The 24352-nt window shown below is 37.2% G+C and overlaps 1 protein-coding gene across 1 annotated transcript in view; it reads left to right on the top strand.

Moving 5' to 3' along the window:
• LOC103598358 (glutamate receptor ionotropic, kainate 1-like) overlaps window positions 1-24352 on the top strand; it is a 79438-nt gene that overhangs the window by 16586 nt on the left and 38500 nt on the right. Inside the window, exons 2-3 of the mRNA XM_008582352.1 lie at window positions 14818-14985; window positions 18237-18494. Of these exons, the coding sequence (XP_008580574.1) occupies window positions 14818-14985; window positions 18237-18494 (426 nt within the window). The remainder of the gene's footprint in view (window positions 1-14817; window positions 14986-18236; window positions 18495-24352) is intronic.

Below are 24352 nucleotides of genomic sequence, written 5' to 3'. Positions count from 1 at the left end.
CATGGACGGGAGAGAAGAGTGTATTTCAGCTCCAGTGGATAAAGAAAGAAAGATTTACCTTTTCCTCTGTTTTTGTTCTCTCTGGGCCCCCAGGAGATTGGATGGTGCCTGCTCATATTGAGGGTGGATCTTTCCCACCCTGTCCACTCAGGCCCACATGCTAGTCTCTCTGGAAACACCCTCATAGACAGACCCAAAAATAATGCTTTAGCAGGTTTCTAAGTATTCCTTAACCTAGTTGACACCTAAAATTAAGTCACAACTGGATACTGATGAGGGCAAAAAAACAAGTGTTTTTTTTTGTTTGTTTTTTTATCTTTGTGTCCTCCATTATTGCTAGCATAGTCTTAGATACTAATAGATGGCCAATAAGGTTTCATGAATTAAACTGAATATTGAATAACACTAGAACAAGAGTACCTTCAGCTTTGGATAGTTGTCTTTGTTTTTAATGTGAAACCAAAATTTATTAAGATACTGGGTAGTATCTGCTAAACTACCCATAACCCATAACATTCCTCTTGTTGGCTACTTCTGAAGCCCATCAATAATTTCTGCTCCATAAACATATTTTCTTCCTCCTCAAAGGCCATTCCTCCTGAATGATCTCAAAGATCTCTTTCAAGCAACAAGGAGAGAGCTTGGATGTGGTTACTATCTCAGGGGTGACATCAAACCCCATTCTCCCTCTTCAAAGGTCACCAATATCTGAAGACACTTGCAGCAGGTTGGATTACAGCCAGACCATTGAGGCTGTTCTTGCCCTTACCCACAGCTCTGTCCTTATCCAGGACTTCCTGAAAAGTAAAAATCCAGATTCTCCTTGTTCATTTATTCATTTTTCATTAGGTCAAGGAATGCCTTCTTCTGTCCCAAATTCTTCTAACATGAGATCTTTACCAAGGTAATGTTGGTCTCCAAAAGTAAAACAAGAAGAGAAAGCTGAGTGAGGAAGACAGCATTTGTCTAAGGGAAGCTTTGAATTTAAATGTGTAGCCTTGAAGTTAAAGGTGCAGTAAATACAGGCCTATAGTAAATTGCTTATGATGTAATAAACTAAAATTATGGATGCAGCAATAAAGAGAGGCAATATAATATTGTATATTTAAGGAGCAGCTATCAGCAAAGAAATAGATCAAATTGCCATCTTGTTTTCTGTTGATAGCTTCTAGAGTGGTTATTATTCCATAGTAATGCAAAACAGGAGTCAACACTACTGAAGCTTTCCACTTCTTGATTTTCAGCTAATGGCTTAACTTTCCTTCCAGCGTGCCCTTGCAATTTGTCACAATGAGCACAGCAGCTAGTTAAGGGAGTGAATAGGGTTTGATGAATATGTAAAATAATATCCTGGCCCTGTCATATTAAGAATAAAATAGAAAAATGTAATAAACAGAAAACACCAATGTGTTGTGTAGTACACCTGTAGAGTCCAAGGGAGGACATCCCCTTCAACCCACTGGAGGTTCTCTGAAAAATCATCTGATAGAAACAGATTAATATGAAGAAAAGACATGGCAAATTTTATTATGTCATAGTTTTACATGACACAGGGCCTTCAGAATGAAGATCCAAAGATATATGGAAAATTGTTCATATGTATGCTTAGGTTCTATGAAGCAGGCACAACCATGTAGAAATGTAATTGGATGAGAAAAGTATGATTTAATGCTCTTATGAATGCAAAACCCAGCAAGCCCTCTCTGTTCAGATTCTTTTTGGCCTCTCTGTGTAGCATTCATTCCTCCAGGGTGTGGGGCAGGACCCTTTCTGGAATGGGGGTCTTATGATCTATGATCAGACAAGGTAGGTTAGATAATTTCTTTATGGCTAGCTCCAAGACAGAGAGGCAGGGGGGAAGATTAGAGTATATCTATGACCCATCTTGGGGAAGAGGGAATCTAGTTTCCATGGCTTGCCTCAGAGGAAAATGAGGCTGAGAGACAGGTGGGCAGGAGAAGGTCAGAGGAAAACTTGCTTTGGAGGCTGCTTCTGAGGCCTTCCCTTTGGTATTGCTTTCTGTGCCCCAACACAGCTATGTGCTGTGTTTGCAAAATCATATTACAGAGCTAGAAATTACAATTTGAAATGCTAAAATAACATTTTTCAAAGAAGAAAGAAATACAATGATTGAAATCAGCCAATATCGAAACTTTCTTAAGACAATCAGGATACTGTACTAGTTTCCTACAGCTTCCGTAGAAAATTAACACAAATTTGGTGGCTTAAAACAACAATATATTCTCTCACAATTCTAGAGACTAGAAGTCTGAAATCAAAGTGCTGACAGGGTCCCACTTCCTTTTAAGTCATAGAGAACATGCAGTTTCTTGTCTCTTTCAGCATCTATTAAGTCCACTTCTGTGGCTTATAACAGAATACATGGAACTGGGTATTTTATAAAAAAAAAAAAATGAAATTTATTGCTTACAGTTTCAGAGGCTGGGAAGTCCAAAGTCCAGGGAAAACATCTGGTGAATGTCTTCTTTGGTGGTGATGCAGGGTACCACATTGTGAGAAAGGCAGGAGCAGAGAGAAAGAGACTCTCACACATTCTCTTTTTAAAGCCCTCAGAACAATGCGCATGGCCACCATTATTAATCTATTCACTCATCTATTGCCTCTTATTGCAATAGCTTATTACTGCAGCAGTTCCAAAGGTAGGCCTCCCTCTTTTTTGCTCTTGTCCTTCTCCTCCTTTCAGTCAATTCTTAATGTAGAAGCCAGGATGCGTCTCTTGAAATATGTCATATCATTTTACTACTCTGCTCAAAGCCCACAGTGGCTCCCCATCTCACTCAGAATAAAACCTGCAATCTTGTTATGGCCCATAAAGTCCTCTGTGATCTGGTCCAAGCTACCATCAGTTCTCTCAGCTCATCTTCTACCAGTCTAAGCCTTGCTCACCCAACTTCAACCTCACAGTTCTTCAAACACAACACTAGGCAGCTCTCACCTTAGAACATTTTGTTCCCTCTGGCTGGAACACTCTTCCCCCAATATATTCAATGCAGTTTCTTCACTTCCTTTAGGTTTTTACCCAAAAGTTGCCTTCACAATAAGGACTTCCCTGGCCTCTCACCCTGACATGTCAATACCCTTCTTCATGTTTATGATCAGTTCCCCTTTTAGAATGAAACATCAGGTTTTTGTCTCTTTTTTTCACTGGTGTTTCCTCAGTACAGTACCTGGCTCAAACTAGGCTAGGCATTTTAGAAATAAATGAATAAATAAGTCAATGAATCACTGAATGAATAAATGAGTGCTTTAATAGAATCGTGGACAAAACAAGTAACCTCAAGTTGAAGTGAAAAAAAAAAAACTAAATATACATGGGGTAAAATTCTATTGGATTTCTGAAATGGTTATTATTGGAATATATTCATCATAACAAGTTAAATTGAGTCAGAACAATATATTTCTTTTACAGGAACAAGATTGAATATCATTATTTTCCTTTGTTTTTTCAAATCATTAAATGAGGTGGTATACTTATCTCAGATAAAATAGACTTGAAGCCAAGGAAAGTAAAAAAAGACAAGGAAGGTTATTATATAATGATAAAGGAACCAATTCAATAAGAGTATATAACAATTCTAATTATTTATGCACCCAACTCTGGAGCACCCAGCTGCATAAAGCAATTCCTGGTGAACCTAATGGGAGACACTGACTCCAGAACAATAATAGTTGAGGACTGTAACACCCCACTTTCAGCAAAGGACTGATCATCCAGACAGAAAATTAACTAGGAAACATCAGAATTAATCTCTAGTATAGGCCAATTTGACCTAAAACATTTCATCCAACAGCTGCAGAATACACATTCTTTTCAGTAGCACATGGAACATTCTCTAGAATAGACCATATGTTAGGACACAAAACAAGTCATAACAAATTTTAAAAAATCAAAATCAACTACCTCATCTGACCACATTGGAATAAAACTAGAAATCAACAACAAAAGTGACACTAGAAACCATATGAATACATGGAAATTAAACAATATGCTCCTAAACTATGAGTGGGTCAAAGAAGAAATCAAGAAGGAAATTTTAAAAGTCCTGGAGACAGATGTAAATGAAAACACAACATACCAGAATCTATGGGAAACATTGAAAGCAGTTCTAAGAGAGAATTTTATAGCAATAAATGCCTACATCTAAAAAAGAAGAAAGACTCCAAATAAACAATCTAACATTATACCTAAAGGAGCTATAAAAACAAAAACAAACCAACTCCAAAATCAGTAGAAAGAGAGAAATAACAAAGAGCAGAGCAGAAATAAATGAATTAGAGATTTTAAAAAGTATACAAAAGACCAATTTTATTAGTCTGTTTCTGTTGCTTATAACAAAATACCCAGAACTGGATATTTTATAAAGCAAACAAAATTTATCGCTTACAGTTTCTGAGGCTGGGAAGTCCAAAGTCCATCTGGTTGTGGCGACAGTGACCCAGGGCTCTCACATTGTAAGATGGTGGAAGCAGAGAGAGACTCTTCATGCTCCCCTTTTAAATCCCTCAGAACCAAGCTCATGACCATCATTTTTAATACATTCATTATGGCAGAGTCCTACAATCTAATCAGCTCTTCAAGGCCCCACCTTTCAATTACCATAACAGGATTTCCCACCCTTTTAACAATCACAGTGGGGCCAAGTTTCTAATACATAAAACTTGGGGGGTCACAATTCAAGCTTTGGTGAGTTTGGGGGGACATAATTCAATCAACAAAGAGTTGGTTTTTCAAAAAGATAAAATCAATAAATCTTTAACGAGACTTTTGAAGGAAAAACGACTCAAATAAAATCAGAAATGAAAAAGGGAACATTATGACTGATACCAGAGAAATACAAAGAATCATAAAAGACTACTATGAACAACCACAAGCAAACAAACTGAAAAACCTAGAAGTAATGGATAAATTCCTGGATACATATAACTTACCAAAGTTGAATCATAAAGAACTGGAAAATGTAAACAAACCAATAATGAGTAATGACATTGAAGCAGTAACAAAAGATCTTCCAACAAAGACAACCCTGGGACCAGATGGCTTCACTGCCAAAGTGTACAGAACATTTAAAGAACTAACACTATTTCTTCTCAAACTCTTCTGAAAAGTTGAAGAGGAAGAATAATTCCAAATGCATTCTAGAGTCCACCATTACCTCATATTAAAACTGGACAAAGATACAACAACAAAAACAAAAAACTATAGACAAATATACCTAATTTTCACAGACACAAAGATCCTCAACAAAATACTAGCAAACAGACTTGAGCAATACATTAAAAAGATCATCCCAGGGATGCAAGGATGGTTCAACATACACAAATCTACAAATGTGTCACATCACATCAATAGAATGAAGGAAAATAAAATACGATCATTTCAATAGATGCAGAAAAAGCATTTGATAAAATCTAACACCCCTTCATGATGAAAACACTCAACAAATTAGGTACAGAAGGAATGTACCTGAGCACAATAAAGACCACATATGACAAACCTACAGCTAATATCATTCTGAGTGGACAAAAATTGGAGGCTTTTTCTCTAAGATCTGGAGTAAGACAGGGATGCTAACTTTCTCTATTCTTATTCGCCATAGTACTAGAAGTTCTAACCTGTGCAATAAAGCAAAAGAAAGCAATAAAGGGCATCAAAATAAGAAAGGAGGATGTCAAACTATATTTGCAGATGACATGATCATATACATAGAAAACCATAAAGACCCACCAAACAATTACTAGAACTAATAAATGAATTCAGTAAAGTAGCAGGATACAAAATCAACACACAAAAAATCAATAGACTTCCTATACGCTGACAATGAAATAGCCTAAGAAGAAATCAAGAAAATAATCCCATCTACAATAGCTACCAAAAAAATAAATAAAATACCTAGGAGTATTTTCGCCACTATGAAGTAGGTAAAAGACCTCTACAATGAAAACTGTAAAATATTGGTGAAAAAAATGAAGAGGACCCAAATAAATGGAAACATATTCCATGCTCATGGGTGGGAAGAATTGACATCATCAAAATGTCCATATTACCCAAAGCAATCTACATGTTCAATGCAATCTGTACCAAAATACCAACGACATTCTTCATGGAAATAGAAAAAATCATCTTAAAATTTGTAAGGAACCACAAAAGATCCAATACAGTCAAAGCAATCTTGAACAACAACAACAAAAAAAGCAAAGTTGGAGATATCACATTTCCTGACTTCACAATATACTACAAAGCTACAGTAACAAAAACGGCATGGTACTTGTTTAAAAACAGACAAACTCACCAATAAAATAGAATAGAGAGACCCGAAATAAATCCACCCACTATGGCCAACTTATTTTTGACAAAGATACCAAAGATATACACTGGAGAAAGGACAGCCTTTTCAACAAATTGTGCTGGAAAAATTGGATATCCACATGCAGAAGATTGAAACTAGACCCCTATCTCTCACCATACACAAGAATCAACACAAAATGGACCAAAGACCTAAATTTAAGCCCAGAACTATGAAACTACTAGAAGAAAACACAAGGGGAACACTTCACAAAATGGGAGTGGGCAGAGCTTTTTTGAGCAAGACTGCAAGGACATAGGCAACTAAAGCAAAAATATATAAATGGGACTACATCAAACTAAAAAGCTGCTTCACAGCAAGGGACACTGTCAACAAAGTGAAAAAACAACCTACAGAATGGGAGAAAGTGTTTGCCAGCCACACATCACACAAGAGGATAATATTCAGAATACATAAGGAATTTAAATGACTCAACAGCAAAAAAACAAAACAAAACAAAACAAAAACAAATAACCCAATTAGAATATGGCCAAATGACCTGAAAAGACATTTCTCAAAACAAGACATGCAAATGGCTAACAAGCACATGAAAAAATGCTCAACATCACTAATCATCAGGGAAGTGCAAAATAAAACCACAATGAGATATCATCTCACTCCAGTTAGAATGGCTATTACCAAGAAGACAAAAAATAACAAATGCTGGCAAGGATGTGGAGAAAAAGAATGCTTCTACACTGCTGGAGGGAGTGTAAATTTATATAGTCATTGTGGAAAGCAGTATGGACTTTTCTCAGAGAACTAAAAGTAAATCCACCCTACAACCCAGCTGTCTCACTACTCAGTATGTACCCAAAATAAATGAAATAAATATTTCAGAAAGACATCTTCACTCCCACGTTCATTGCAGCACTATTCACAATAGCTAAGAGATGGAATCAACCTAAATGTTCATCAGTGGATGAATGGATTAAAAAAACAAACAAGCAAAAACCCTGTGGTATATACACACAATGGAATACTACATAGCTATTTAAAAATAATGATATCCTATCATTTGCAGCAACATGGATGGAACTGGAAACCATCATGTTAAGTGAAGTAAGTCAGGCACAAAAAGACAAATACCACATGACCTCATTCGTATATGGAATCTAAAAAATATAAAAGTAGCTCTTATAGAACTAGAGTATAGAGTAATGTTTACCAGAGGCAAGGTGGGAGAAGGAGGAAAAGTGGTGGACTAATAGGTACAAAACTATGCTGTCTACCCTAAGCCAATCATTGTGCAGTATATGTATGTATTAAAACAACACACTGTACCCAAGAATTATGTACAAATAAATGTTAACATATTTTGAATAAAACAAAAACAAAAAATATATATAAAGTAAAAAGTTAAAACTAAATAAATATAAAAACAAATGAGAATTCTACCACTGAACCACCAATGCAAAATATAAAAACAAATGAGATGGACTCCCTGGCACAATGGAACATTGTTTTGTGGGAGGAAGGGGGTAAATTTTATACTTCCCACTCATCACCCAGTACAAACCTCATCCAGAGGAAGCTAAAACGGAAACAACAGACAATGGTAGAATTGTTTTCTCTTTAAGGCATGTGCCCATAACAAGGACTTCAATTTCTACTATGTTATACTGACTTTTATTGGAATACGTTCTTGCTCCATGGAAATAGTAATTGGAAAGCAGGTTAAAAAGTGGGTTATCAAGTATCCTTAGAATCTAAAAAAAGAAAGAAAAAAAAAATCAGTGGAAACTAAAGCGAGACTGGTTTTTCTTCATATACAGATTGCTGAGCCCCGTCCTTTGACATTATGATTCTGTACATCTGGTGTAAGGTTTAGGAAACTTTGGAAACCATTGCTTTGGGCTTACCTTAGGTAAACTCATAAGCAGCATGGCATTTGGTCTTAGGCTTGCTCAAGTCCTACCCTTTACCTATAATGATCATATTGTTGACCCAACAGTAGTAAGGTTTGAGATTATAAGCAATTATGTTGTAAGTCTAGATGAAATTGTGTGGTGCAAGCTGCAAGCCCTTACTTGACCACAATCCTCCCTTGAAGGCAACCTGCTCCATGTGCAGGATCTTGCCATCTGTCATGTCTGTTTGTGTCCAGGCAATCACAAAACGCAGCAAACTATGTCCTAACTTAACCTCATAGCAGAAGCCAACCCAGCAGAGACAGAAACCCTATCATAGTAATGGAACTCTGCTACCTAAAGTGTGATTTCATGTGAATTCCTCTCTGCTAATCTTAAATGACTGTGCCATAGAACCAGAATCTTGCTAGAAGAGAATATTATTTGCATAGATGAAATTTCTATTAAAGTTGTCCATTTTCAATTTCAAAGCTCTTGGGTTAGAAAAAGAAGGTGATTGTATTAGTCCGCTAGGGCTGCCATAACAATAGCTCACAGACCAGGTGCCTTACACATCATAAATTTATTTTCTCACAGTTCTGGAAGCTGAAAGTCCAAGATAAAGGTGTCAGCAGAACTGGTTTCTCCTGAGGTGGAGATTAGGGCCCATCCTAGCAGATTCATTTTAATTCACCTCTTTAAGGGCTTTATTTCCAAATACATTCTGAGGGATTAGGGTTTCAACATATGAATTGCGGGAGGTGGGGTGGGAGGTGTATAATTTAGCCCATAACAATGATGTTTCAAAAAAAAGTTGTTTTTGAGCTTTAAAACTACTCCAGAATTTGAGTAAACACCCTACTATTTCATACCCTTTTTTAATGACTATGTTTGGCACCTTTTCTCAAGTTGGGAAGAACAGAATATAAAGGATAGAGCCTTTAAGCATTAGCTTTATTTGTACCAACGTCTATCTTTCCCAGCAAAGCACAGTGGGAAACATCAAGACAAGAAGCCCACGGGCCACTGAAAATAAAGCCTAAATGTGCACATTTATTAATAAAAGAAAAAGCATTCATTTTTTAGAACTCCTATCTACTTCAGTGTTTTCAAGAAATATTTTACCTTTATCATCTTAAATGGCACAAATATTCACATACGAAGTCAGAGCATGACTCAAAAAAACCCAATCTCTTCCTCTTTCTGACCCTTTTCTTGGACAAGGTGTCTAGATCATCCTGTGGGTGACATCAGGCTGCAAAAGGGAGGGGATGGAGAAGAGGTTGGGGGGGCATATATTAATGATACCCGTGGACCCTGGCTCAAGCTTCTTGATGGTGATAAGGCGGAGGGCTGGTGTGTGGTCTGCACTCATTCAACCCGAATTGCATCATAGAAAAGATAACACATCATTTAGCAATAACCCCCATGCTTCAGGTACAAATGAGTATGACTGTACGTGATCAAATGGAACATGGAAGTCCCAGGCCTGCTGATTTTGAGCTTTCTCACCCTCCTGTGCTCCATCTGCCATGCTCTACTTCTGAGAGTAGTGAGAAAGCGAGAGCAGAAAGAAAAATCTTGTTCTTCATTCTGAACTCTTCAAGTCCTGCCACCTTCCCTCACCCACTGATCTGGCTTAGGAAATTGCAAACAAATAAGGAGAGGGAGTCCCTTTACCTTTCTCCCTTGAGCCTAAGCTAGTTTCTTAGTTTTACTTTTCCTAACCCTTCCATGATCTCTTGAATGTTTAGAAGGAGAAGTCATGCTCAGATCAGCTCAAATGAGAGAGAGAGAGAGAGAGAGAGATTCATTGCAATTCTGCTCTTGGGGGGAAGAGGGAAGGGGGGGAAGAGAGGTGCAAGAGCAGAGGAGGAAGAGGAAGTGAGGAATGAACAGGGAAGGGACTCCCACTCTCAGACAAATGGAACTTCCAAATAGCTGAGCCAGAAGTTCGTTACATGGAGACTCCCAAAGACTTAAAGTGCTTGACAGCCCACACTCATGAATCTCAGGGAAAAAAAAGAAAAGGAAGGAAGGAAGGGATGGATGGATCATGTAAGTGTCCCCAGATAGGTGTCTCTTTACTCCTCTTATCAAAGCCTCTGCATCTCAGTTTTGTCAAATCTGAAGCTATGAAGAGGAGAAAGGGAGGAAGTGGCTGATCCTTCAGTGGTCTGCTCCCATGTGAGGTATTGGTCTGGCTCCTATTAATAGCTTTCTCTTGTTTCTATCAGATCTCACTTTCTTGGTACTTATCCAGCCATCCATATACCTAACATCTCTGTAGGGTTTCAGATCGCTTCGGGTAGCACAGTCATTGTAATGTCATTGGTAGTTTGATAAGGATTGCATTGGGGTTTTTGTATTTATCAGCAGCCCTCTCTGGGAGAAAAGGAAAGAGTGATGGGGTTTTGAGTTAATGATACCATTTATAATACCTGTTTGGTGAAGGAATGAAACAAAATTGCTCCCCAAATGGCAAAACAGAGTTCACCTACACACTACCTAATAAAAACACTGTAATTCTCTTAAACCTAGGTACATTCAGTTTTATGTAAAAGACAATTATATATGAAGGAATAATTTTGAGGTGAGAGCAGGCAGTTCTACAATTGGTGCCAACTCCCCTTTTTATCTTCATTAGCCATGTGTAATAATACCAACTTATTTCTGGGAGTCAATTGAGTTTTCAGAGCACTTTGATTGCGTTATATCACTTTCTTTAAAAAACAGTCCTGCATGGTAAGCAAGGCAGCATCACTAGCCCATATTTAGAGATGAAGAAGAACAGAAATAATCTGATCGAGTAAAAACATGCACGAATATATATTGGTTGGAGAGTCAGACATTTGAGACTGATATCCACTGCCAAGGCTTTGCGACCCCAAATGAACTGAGTAAAACGTGTAATATCCCTTTTCACTTTTTTATTTATAAAAACAGGAAAAATACCTTCTACCTTGAATGTTATAAAGTTTAAATGAAATGTATGTAAAAGATCTATTTCATCATAACTTTCTTGCTGGTACTTAAAAATCCTTCTCAAAGAGGACGTAGGTAGACCAAGGTCCAAAATTCACAACTTCCATTGTCTATCCAGGCATCCTACCCCACGCAGATTAACAGTGTTCACATCTGAACCAGTGATTGACTTTTTCCCTAAATAGTTGCAGCCCAAATGTCTTAAGATGCCTTGGTCTTCATAAGGATGGAAATTCTGAATACAACACGGTCACTGTGCATGAGGGCTCTCCCTGTGTGGCTGGGGAGGCAGACACGTAGACAAATAATTACTCATAATGACTGTGAAAGCCCTAACACCAAACAGCCCTCTGTTGGGTCACCTCGACCATGGCAGTAAACCTACCATACTTCTATCCTCTTCTGGAGACCAAATGTCTATTATGTAAACTTACCACCCCATTGTCTAGAATCCACTGTCAGTTCTGAGAGAAACTGAAAATCTACCCCAGACTTCTTGCTTACAATTGTCTGACAAAGGGAAAACACAAATTCACTTGAAGAGAAAAATTTCCTAACATTGATTTCAGAACAAATGTCTAATATGGACCTTTAGGTAAAAGGTAACATGATCATATAACATTGTTTTATTTTTTATTTTTATTTTTTTATTAATTTTATTTTGTCAATGTACAATGTGGTTGATTATTGTGGCCCATTACCGAAACCTCCCTCCCTCCTCCCTCTCCCTAACATTGTGATATCGTTTTCAACTATGGTTTCTCAGAAAACAGGGAAATGATCTATACTTGAATGCCTCCTGTTATCAGTCTATAAAAGCCAGAAATATTTTTAAAAGGAGTGAAAATAGTTCAATATAAACCCTCTTAGCTTTCACAACATGATACTGTAGTTGGTTATTTAATAGAGAAAGTTAGTTTAGCACGAAAATTATAGATGTGCATATTTTTATTATTCTTTCAAAGTAGAGTCAAGGTAATTTCTTTGAATTAGAGTCTGTCAGTTGGAGTTCTCTTTCTAAGAAAGAATATATATAAATTATACCCATGATGCTTATTTGTGGTTTTATTTTATTCTATCTTTTATTTTTTGGTGTCTGGTCAATACAGGAATCCAACCCTGGACATTGGTGTTATCAACACCACACTCTAACCAACTGAGCTAACTGGCCAGCCCTACTTTATTTTTAATTGACATGTAATAATTGTACATATTTATGGGCTACAGAGTAATATTCTGATACATGTATATTTTGGGTGATGAACAAATGAGGTTAATTAGCATATCTATCACAAATATTGATCTTTTCTTTTAGATGAGAACATTTTAAACTCCTCTCTTCTAGCCATTTGAAAATACAGATTCCTAGCACTACTACAGAATAATAGAACTTTTTCTTCCTATCTAGAAGTAATTCCATATCTGTTAATCAACCTCTTCCTATACCCTCTCACCCACCCCTGCCCCCCAGCCTCTGGTAACCTCAGTTTTAATCTATTCTTCAGTGAGCTCAGTTTTTTAGCTTCTGCACGTACCCTTCTGTGTCTGACTTACTTCACTTAACACGACGTCTTCCAGGCTCATCCATCTTGCCATGAATGACATTATTTCACTCTTATTTTTTATGGCTAAGTAGTATTTCACTGTGTATATATACCACATTTTCTTTAGACATTCATCTGTTGATGGGCACTTAGATTGATTCCACACCTTGGTTATTGTAAATAGTGTTGCAATAAAGGTACACTGAATACCTTTCCTTTCGATATATACCGAGTAGTGGAAGTTCTAATCATATGGTAGTTCTATTTTTAGTTTTTTGAGGAACCTCCATACTATTTTCCATAATGGCTGTACTAATTTACATTCCCACAAACAGCATATAAGAGTTCCCTTTTCTCCACATCTTTGCCAGCATTTGGTTTTCATTTTAGATTTATATATATATTTAAGTAAACAGAGAACTTTCAGCTCTTGCAAATCTGTCTATCATAGACAAGTTTAGGAAAAAACCTATAGCTGACTTCTAGTAAGGAATTACTCAATGTTGAGAGTAGATAAATAGGAGCCTGGTAGTTACAAGTGTTCAACATTCTATAGGCATCAGTTAATAAGTATTTTCAAAGGAAACGAGGCGTACTGGTCAATGAAGTTAATGGAAATCCATTAAGAGAGCTTCTACTGTATGCCCTGTGTCTACTGATAATCTCAGGATGGCTTCTAAAGAGCATTTAGAATATACATTCAGCAATACTTACATTGTCTCTATCAAACATCAACATGTCAAGAAATGTCAGAGCTGAATTATCTGATGAGGCTTTAAGCACTAATATTTTGTATTGTTGCTTGTAGTGAGATCTTCAGGCTTAAAATGTCAGAGCCTGGGCCGAGCCCGTGGCGCACTCGAGAGAGCGCGGCGCTGCAAGCGCAGCAGCGCTCCCGCCACGGGTTCGGATCCTATATAGGGATAGCTGGTGCACTCACTGGCTGAGCGCGGTGTGGCCGGTCTCAAAAAGGACAAAAANTAAAAGACAATTATATATGAAGGAATAATTTTGAGGTGAGAGCAGGCAGTTCTACAATTGGTGCCAACTCCCCTTTTTATCTTCATTAGCCATGTGTAATAATACCAACTTATTTCTGGGAGTCAATTGAGTTTTCAGAGCACTTTGATTGCGTTATATCACTTTCTTTAAAAAACAGTCCTGCATGGTAAGCAAGGCAGCATCACTAGCCCATATTTAGAGATGAAGAAGAACAGAAATAATCTGATCGAGTAAAAACATGCACGAATATATATTGGTTGGAGAGTCAGACATTTGAGACTGATATCCACTGCCAAGGCTTTGCGACCCCAAATGAACTGAGTAAAACGTGTTCGGATCCTATATAGGGATAGCTGGTGCACTCACTGGCTGAGCGCGGTGTGGCCGGTCTCAAAAAGGACAAAAAATAATAATAAAAAATAAAAATAAAATGTCAGAGCCTAATCCATGTGTACTTGCCCAATGGAGAAACATATTTCTCCAGAGATAGGATGCAGGTTTGCTTTTTGGCACAACCAAACAGTCCATCAAAAAAACAAAACAAACAAACAAAAACAATTCTCTGAATCTGCCCATGCACTTTGGAAAGTAGTAGAATATGACCTCAGAGTCCTGAGCTGGGAAGCAGTGGTATAGATTTGAGTCTATAATGTCTGCTTCTAAGTAGAAAACTCTTCATTCTAAGGAAGGATGGTCCTACAAGGATACAGTTCTAATTATGGTTAGGTCAAGTGCAGTGTGATTCTTGTCCAAACCATAGAAAATCATTCTCCACCGTATTATCAACTACATTTTCATGGTAGTAAATGTTTGGAATATATTTGCCATCCAAGAGGTGTTATATAATCCAACACTGGATTTAAAATTTTAAGCATACATATGCAATGAGACCTATTTATCTGCATATGACACATGCTGATAAATTCAACTTTTAGCACCGGATTTGGGATCTTCCTTGACCATTTCTCCATTTATCATTTGGGTTTTTTCTTTGTATAGTTGACATTCTTTTAAAAATTATGCATGAATCATGTGACTAATGCTTCTTATGCATCTCTTTTGCTTCTGCAGGAGGGATTTTTGAAACTGTGGAAAATGAACCTGTTAATGTTGAAGAATTAGCTTTCAAGTTTGCAGTCACCAGCATTAACAGAAACCGAACCCTGATGCCTAACATCACTTTAACCTATGACATCCAGAGAATTAATCTTTTTGATAGTTTTGAAGCCTCACGGAGAGGTAACTATTTTCCCATTTTTTTTAAAGATTTTTTGGGTAATATGTCTGCTCTACAAATCACCTTCTTTTCGCTACCTGCCCCTTTTCAAAGTGGACATCTTTATGCAAGTGGGTGGCAGGAAATTTTAGTCTTCGGCATCACTGATCAATGCAATCTGAGCTAACCTCATGGATGTTGCCCCAAATGGTTTTCTGGGTCTTTCTGATTAGCTTACCCTTCAGTGTCCTCCACTCTATGATTAACCGGTTCAGCTGTGAATGGAAAACGTCAAGCTTGATCTGTTTTTCCTTACTGAAGTTGAGATACCACCAGGAAATTGTGCAGTGCAGTTAAAAAAAAAACACTGTGGAAGGTCATACCCACAGAGCATGTGGAAATGCCCAGGACACACATAACTTGCACCCTGCATTTTAACAGGCTATAAACTACTGGGTTTACCTATTATCTTCTCAACATTTTTTTTAACTCCTTTTCACAAAATCATAAAAATATGAAGATTAAACCTGTGAGAACAATGTCTGCATTTCATTCTCTTTTTCTTCTGAACAAAAGCCAAGTATGTAAAAAGTCATCTAATTTATATATAGGCTGCAAGCTTTCTCTCACGGAAAGATTCATTTGAAAATTCAGGGCTTGTTTAGATATCTGCAGGACACTTCCAGAATAACTCTTTAAAGCAAGATCATATTCGATATACTTGAAGTTTGGCCTCTAACAAAGGCACTGTCTAGTCACTAGATAAAGGTGTTTTGTGCCTTGTTCATTAAAAACACACCAATAAATGGGTTACAGTAAACACCACATTCATACTGATTTCCAAGTAGGTGAATACTGGTTGTTTTCATATAGAATTAACCTAGTTAGATAATAGGATGTGTTGCCTAATACACTCTCCTGCAAGAATTCTAGTGTTTTTTACAAACAAAATATAAAACTTCTTTTTTTAGGAGCACAGATGAAAAGTTAATAGAATAATGCTTTTTTTTCTATCTATGGCATGACCTTAGTATATTTTCTTTATTATGATAAATGGAGTGAGAGATATCATATAGGTCAGAGTTGTCCATAAAACCTTATATTTATGCCACACTTTAAAGTTTACAAGGTATCTTCAAATACATTATCTCTACTGGTTAGATATCTCTTGTCTTTTGCTCTCTCAGTCACACTCACACACACACACATACACACACACACACACACATTATTGATCAAATACCATAGAAAACCAACCACATTTAGCAGTGAAACTTCAATGCACATTAAAATTGAAAGCACTCTCGTGATCTGAAGTACCTGCCATACTTACAAATTAAACACCCCCAAAGCTTCTTAAAACTGGTAATTTCCTGGCAAACAAAATTCAAAAGGATTGATTTTCTGTCAAGTAATATTAGCATCCTAGAGCTAAATATTAGCAGGACTCTCAATCTATTACTCATGAGAGATAAAACACTAGTTCACATACTCTCGTGCTTTTATTTTACCTGTCTAACTAATGAAACACAACCAGAAAATAAGCTTTGAGGACAATGACAATTTTCACTTACAACACAACGCAGAAAACTATACTTCTTCATAGCTCATGTAGTAATCCTGTATGAAAGAGCTCAGTATCAGAAGGTTTTCCTTATGAATGACTGTAAATATTTACTGTACCTGAGATATCTACAACATAGCTATCAAAATTTTGTTAATTATTCTCTCTAAATCAGATCCATAAATTTATAGATCCATAAGGTTTTCCTACTTATTTTTATCTGTAGAATGACATTATTATAAAAATCAACACAATTTTATGTATAAATTTAGTATTATTTAATTCTGATATTCATTATTCTCTCTTGGTAGTTCTAAATTCCTTTAAAATAGAATTGACACATAAATTTGAAAATCAGTTTAAACTTATACTTAATGCCTGCCACCATAAGAGGTACTATTTTTACACGATTGTAGAAGACAAACTGCTCCAACCTTTCTGGAAGAGAATTTGGCTAATATGTATCAGATAACTTAAAAATATTAGTAAATAATCAATGTTAATTATAGCTGGCAATTCAACCCCTGGAAATCTATTCTAAAAAACTAGACTGAGATGCAAAGAAAAATATAACAACTAAGATCACTGCTATAATATATTGCTTATAATAGCCACAATTTAGGAGCAGATTAATGTTTAATATTGTAGGAATGGTTGAATAACTGATGACACACCCTTGGAATGTTCTATTTTATAGACATTAAAAATATGCTTTTGAAGAATTTGTAATAACTCGGGTAAAAGACATGCTATCGTGTTAAATGAATAAAGCAATGTATCAAACTATATTTATATAATGATTCCAATTTTCCTAAATATTAATAGATATTATCCCAAGAAAATTACAGGTCCTTTTTTTCTTTCTTGCATTTTAAGTATTTGAACTTCTCTCAATGAGTATGTATACTCTTATAATGAGAAAAGTAAACTTATAAATGAATTTTTAAATACATATTGGCTTGATTTCATTAGGCTACATGTTGGCTGATATTGAAGTAAAAAGAGCCATGGCCTTGAGCTTGGATTCCTAAGCTCCGATTCAGCTCTGCTACTGTCCAGTGACTGTGACTCATTCCACTGTCTGTGAATGAGTGGGTTAGACCAAATGTCTTCAAAGATCCTTTTAGGCTGTGTTATTCCATTATTCTGTAATTAATTAGGTATCAGTACTGCTTAAGAGCATTCTTCAGCAGAATTTCAATAACCTGAAACTCCTTTCTGAGTTTTGGTAAGACAGGAGCTAAGGCACTTTTCAGTCACCCAGAGGGTCTTTCTTCTGGATCCTGTGACCACATTAATGGCTTTATTGCCACCCCACCCTATGACAGAACTTAATTCATGTGACATTCATTTGGCAAATGGCTTGTTGGTTAGTTTGGCGTGCTCCTGGGTAACACTACACCAAGCAAGGGGTTTAGACTCCATCTGATTAAAGATAATGAAGTGAGACCAGCAACTCCTTTTTATTTGCAGAGAGCTGGCCCTGTGATGTTTTGCTATTCAGCTCTACACTTACACCTATCAGTGTCTTGGTATCTCAAGAATATCGGAAGTTGGACTAAGCATATTTCCTCAATATACAGATGGGGAGTGTAGGGGATTCTCCAAATAATTAAATTAAAAAGGAATCCTGGAAGGAAAAGCTAAATTTATGGAACTCTCTCTTTCTCTCCTCCTTTCCCATCTCCTCTTGTTTTTGGACGTCATCAGCATGTGACCAGCTGGCTCTTGGTGTGGCTGCTCTCTTCGGCCCCTCCCATAGCTCCTCCGTCAGTGCTGTGCAGTCCATTTGCAATGCTCTTGAAGTTCCACACATACAGACCCGCTGGAAACATCCCTCAGTGGACAACAAAGACTTGTTTTACATCAACCTCTACCCGGACTATGCAGCTATCAGCAGGGCGATCCTGGATCTGGTCCTCTATTACAACTGGAAGACAGTGACCGTGGTGTATGAAGACAGCACAGGTATGGGTGGGATTCACGCAAGACCTCCCCTGGCCATGTCCTGTCTGAACAAAGGGAACCAAAGTGTTCTACAAGCATTAAATATGTCAGGTGGAGCCCATGAAAATGCTCTCTTTATATAAAGCTAATTGAGTATTCTAAAGTAATTTAGGAATGCCATGTATAGCTAATTCAAATCCCTTGGGTTTGTTGATCCTTTCCTCGGCAAACTTAGAAGATTTCTTTAAAAGAAATATCACCTTATTGATATGTTATAATCCAATCAGAATATTAAAGATGTAATTTCATTTATCCAACTCTATTAGGACTGTAACCACAATAGAAAATGACCATGAAATATGATCCTAACTTGATAAGTAGCTATGTAAATGTCTAGACAAGATTCTAAAGTAGGTTAAGAAAGAGGAATTCAGTTAGAGGTTGTCAAGCTAGGGCTAGTGCTCACAGATCCCTCAAGCTCATTGTACAGACTGGGTTACAAACCCTTTACATGCAGGTCCATGAGCCAGGTAATAGGAAAAGATCCTGGAAGCCGTGGGTAAAAAAATAATAGGCTTTATTCAGAGCTAGGTGCAGCCACCCTAGTGGCCTCCCGGAGCTTCCTGAGAAGCATCATGTATCAGAGCCATCAGTCCTTTATACTTAGGTCCATAACCCAGGACACCTGGGTGCCCATACGCAATTATATTAGATAGTAACCAAGGAACCAATGGGCGCATGTGGATTCTTACAACAAATGCTCAGCAAGATTCTGAACATCTGAGGGACTCTAACCATTTTCCTATATTTTCCCTACAGAGATTGTACCAATAAAGTGGACCATTTTGTGGGAAAGGGACCAGGAACCCCTATGATTCGCCCTTAAAACTTACAGTGCTGAACCTGCTTGTTTTAGGATGCAGGTCAGACATATGGCTGCTCAGTGCCTCAGTGGGCACTTTCTTTGACCCTCCGCCATTTGAAGTTTCCTTTGCTGGCAGCTCCCTTTTCCCTTCTGCTGACATTTCAGGATTTGTCAGGGTTCAGACACCTTTTTATTTAGTTTAAAGTCAGCCAGTGACCCTACATTGTCCACATAATAAAGTTAAAATCCTTTAATTCAAAGCTCTCCACCATGCAGCCATTTTCATCTTCATTAACCCAGGCACTAGCATCCTTCCATTGCCTACACTCTCACATCAGCTGTGATGAAGAGCCCACCATTTCTTAAGTACCCCCACATTATTCCTGTGTCTTCTCTTCTGAGGCTGGCCCCTCACTTTGTGTGATCCTCTGCACTCCCCCGTGATAGTGAACTCGCTTGTTCTGCATGATAACACTTGACTGGTACCTCTTCCTTAAAGCTCTCTGAGACCACCACATGGTTGAACAGCACTTTGGAAATAGAAGCATTATATCACATGTTCTATTTCAATTATCTCTTTACATATTTATTTGACCAGGAATTCCTAAAAATTGGAATTGTATCTTATTTACGCTTTGCCTGGCTATAAGAAAGTGCTTAGTAATTCCACATGGAGAGGAATAATGCTATTGACCATCCGAATTTTTTCCTCCAAGGATTGAAACTAGCTCTTTTCTTTGATCTATACATTTGGTAATAAGATTAATAAAATTGCCAGTGACAATTAGTAAAGCAAAGTACTTCGAACATTTTTAACACTATTTTGGTTTTCACTGTTCCTTCCACCAAGCACTAGTACTTACTATTTCCCAGAGGATAAATAGTGAGCCTCTCCTATTTGGCATTAAACTCTGGTTCCATTTTATACTGTCAGATAAAAGTGACTATTATAGTTGGAAATATGTATTTATGTATTTTCTTATGCCTCATCTCATTTTAGAAAGAAGTGAAGGTGGGAAGTGATTGGGTATATAATGTATAAATAATAAATGCAAAACAGTCCTACAGTGAAGTATGAGCCACAGGCAGTCATATTTTTAGAGCCTCACCTGCTTGCTATGAAGGAAGAAAACATATTATCAAATGAACTCCACAAGCATATTTAAAGAACCTTTAGGTAGAATATTATATTGTAAACATAAGTTTGGTTAGATCTTCCAGGTTGTCTACCTTTGTTAAAGAGAATTTCCTGAACTAATAAAATCATACTATTTCTCATTATGTCATGCTCTCCATAGTATAATCTTCTCCCACTATTTCCACCATCTCCAACAAAGCAGGACCATCTAAAGGGAAAACAAATTAATGAATGATATTAAAACATCTGGATTTAATTTAAGAAAGAGTTCAACTGAAGCATGGGCATTGTTGGTTTCATATTGTATTTGGACAAAAAAGAACTAATAAGTGGATAACACAAAAGTTGATATTCTAACCACACTTTAATGTCAGGTGAACAACTTATAAGTGATGGACATTTTGCACAGCAGAAAAATCAAACTATCATTTTTATCATCTTTTACCAGAAATTGAAATGCCTTTTTCATCCCTGTTAAATTTACCTGAGCTTGTTGCAACTGAAAATCCAAAATGATTTTATATGTTGCCCATTAGAGATGATTCATGTTAAAATGATTTTGCCCACAAAGACATAAAAAATGTAAATGAATAACCAATTGAGCCATTAAATTGGAACCCAAGCATAAACAGGTCAATTGAGATCAATAAAAGTGACATCTTTTGACTTTTAGTGGGCTTAATACTGCTTGACTCAGGGTTCTTGGTTGCAGTAATTATCAAGCTATAAAATGGAGAAAACTTAGTAAACCTGAAGGAAAAGAAAGGACTTAGGTGTGCTCAGCACCTTCCCCCACACCAGAATTAAGTACCCATCAAAGAGCACTTCACTGGGATTTGTTTAGGAGTTTGTTAAATAGCCTGAAGCCAGCACAGATGTCATGGGACTAAATGGCCTATTACTCCCATTGAAGTCAACGGGAGCAGTGTGCATGTCTCTAAGGACAAAACTCAATTCACTAAATACTAGAAGGCAGCATTCTGTCCTCCAGAAGTGAAATTGTAGAAAGACCCTAGAGGACTCTTAGGAGTCTAGTTCATCTCGCCTCATCATCTTCCCTATCCCTTTCCTGGATATTCTTCCCATCAGTCACATACTAGTCTCTGATTTGCACATTCAGAGGTGACCCTAGGCAATGAGGAATTGCTGCCCATTGGGCATCTCCTCTGCTTCATTAGACCCCTGGTGGAAGCCTGGCTTCTATCCCTTCACATGCATCAAAATGAACTGAGAAGCCAAGCACCAAACACTGTGTGGAGAATATCCAGCACATTCTGCTTTCTCAAGGCCAATCGCAGTGAAATGTAGCCACAGTCACTTCTGTAGGATAGAAAATTTCTGTAAAGAGCCAAATAGTATATAGCTTAGCTTTGTAACCATATGGTCTTGGTTGCAATAACTTCACTCTGCTGAAGTAGCAAGAAAGCAACCACAAACAATGTGTAAATGAATGGGCATGGTGTGTTCCGATAAACCTTTATTTACAAAAATATATGCTGGGGGGCTGGCCAGTTAGCTCAGTTAGTTAGAGCATAGCCTTATAACACCAAGGTCATGGGTTCATATCCCCTTACTGGCCACAGGCAAAATATATATATGGCCAGGGCCAGTCCACACATGTGAAATACATCAGTTCACACTCACAACTCCTCCTTTTGGTGTCTGGGTTCTCACACTTTCCCTTCCTCCTCCTCACTTGTCCTTTCTGGCTTCTTCACCAATACTTGTTAACCCTTTATCCCATTTCCAGGTGGTATCCTAGCTCATTTGATAAATTTTTAGAGAGGTGTTTTAGGGGCAAAAAGGTATGATACCCTTTCTCATCCATCATAAGGGTCACGGCTAACACTTCTATAACAAAAGACAGGGTAGCAAGAGAAAAGTACAACAAATTTATTTAATTGAAATTTTACGTGATATGGGAGTCTTCAGAAACGAAGACCCAAAGACCTAGGGAAAACCGTCTGTCTTTATGCTTAGGTTCTATGAAGACCAGGCAGTCGTGAAGAAATGTGATTGGACAAAAAGGCATGATCTATTGGTAATACAGAGAAGGGGAAAACCCAGCAAAGCCTTTCTGTTCAGATTTTTCTTGGCCTCTCTTTGTAGCATTGCTTCTTCTGGGTATGGGGCAAGACCCCTTTGGAATGAGGGTCTTCAAGGGACAAGGGACAAGGGAGAGAGTGACCTTTCTGGGTTTTAAGGCTTACTTTGGGGGACAGAAATTCTGGTTGCTATGACTTACTACAAGGGAGAAAGAGGTGAGAGACAGGAGAGCAGAAGGTCAGAGAGACCTTGCTTCTGAGGCCCTTCCAACCTTCTTTAGTTCAAAATACTCAGCATGCCAAGATGCCATACTTTGGGGTGTCATGTTCTAAATCCCAACAATGTTAATGGGTAATAATGACTTGAAATGTTGCCTCTTACGTTAAACTGATCACAGCACATTTTTAATTTGGCTTTCTTAAAAAGCAAAGCAAGTATTAACATTACATGCCACAGAGGGTGGATTTCAAAGTGTTTGGTTACAGTTGCTTAGGCAATCACCTACACAATCGGTGCAAAGAGCTGGATCCAAACAAGCAAGTGCTAATCCAAGTTTCATTGGCAAAACATGAAAAAAAAAAAAAAAGAAAAAGAAAAAATGTGTCTCTCTGTCTGGCTTTCATTTTGTGAATGGCTGAGTAAAACCCACTTAATAGTTTTTCCTGTCCCTCCTCCCTACTCTATTTAACTTGTTCTTAACTGAATTGGCCCAGAGCTTATATTACGTTCATTCAGGTGTTATTATTTGAGATACTGGGGAAAAGAACCAAGACAACACAAATGTTCATACTCTTTGCTATGGCTACACTTTTCTGAGATCTAAATGGTTTTCTTCCCAATGTGTTTTTTTTTAAGTTTCATTTTTCTATAGTCATTTTCTTTAGAAAATGTTAAAATACATAAAAGTATAAGGACATAAATGAAAACATCCAGGAAAACCATCACAGACAACATTTTGGTGTATAATGTTGCAAATGTTAGATAGACAGGCAGACAAGCAGATAGATAGATAGATAGATAGATAGATAGATAGATAGATAGATAGATAGATAGATAGATAGACAGACAGACAGACAGACAGATAGATTTCCTTGTTTTATAAACCTTTACTGCCAGGCACCATTTTAAGCACTAGTGATAAACTACACATACAAATGTCTTTGACCTCATGGAGCCCACAGTCTATTTATCTAATGAACAAAATATATAAGTAAATATATAGTATGACAGACAATAATAAATGTTAAGAAAAATAAAGCAGCAAATTGAAATATGGGAGATTGGGGTTAGGATAGGGTTTGCAATTTTAAGTAAGGATACCAGGGAAGTCCTCAATAGAAACTAACATTTGAGTAAAAATCTAAGAAGATGAACAAATTGTGTGGATGCCTGGGAGAGAGCATTTCAGATTTCAAACAGAGGGAACTGCCAGTACAAAGGCCCTGAGCCAAAATAACCCCCTCCTGGCAGCACTGTGCTGAGCCCCACCATTAAAAGTCTTCTAGATCTTGAAGAATTTATATACATAAATAGCTAAAAGAAGGGCAGTATCTTGAACCATTACTATAGACCCCCTTAAAATAAATATTTAGGCAAATTATATAAGCAAAATAAGGGAGAACTTGCTTCAAATAGAGACTTCCTGTTCTACAATTTACCTTGTAGGTAGGTCTGTCTTTTAAAATCCACAATTACCCCAGTCCTTACTTTATTATAAAAACATGGACATTGAGAACATTTATATGCAGAATATATAAGTAAGACTGAAATAACTAAAATGTTCAGGCTGCAGTGGAAAAAATAAAGACTTAAAAGGTAGGTGTCTACTGT

Source organism: Galeopterus variegatus, unplaced genomic scaffold (assembly GCF_000696425.1).
Source record: "Galeopterus variegatus unplaced genomic scaffold, G_variegatus-3.0.2 Scaffold2581, whole genome shotgun sequence".
Taxonomy (NCBI): domain Eukaryota; kingdom Metazoa; phylum Chordata; class Mammalia; order Dermoptera; family Cynocephalidae; genus Galeopterus; species Galeopterus variegatus.
Note: the sequence above shows the minus strand (reverse complement) of the source record. Positions and strands in the feature narration are given on the sequence as shown.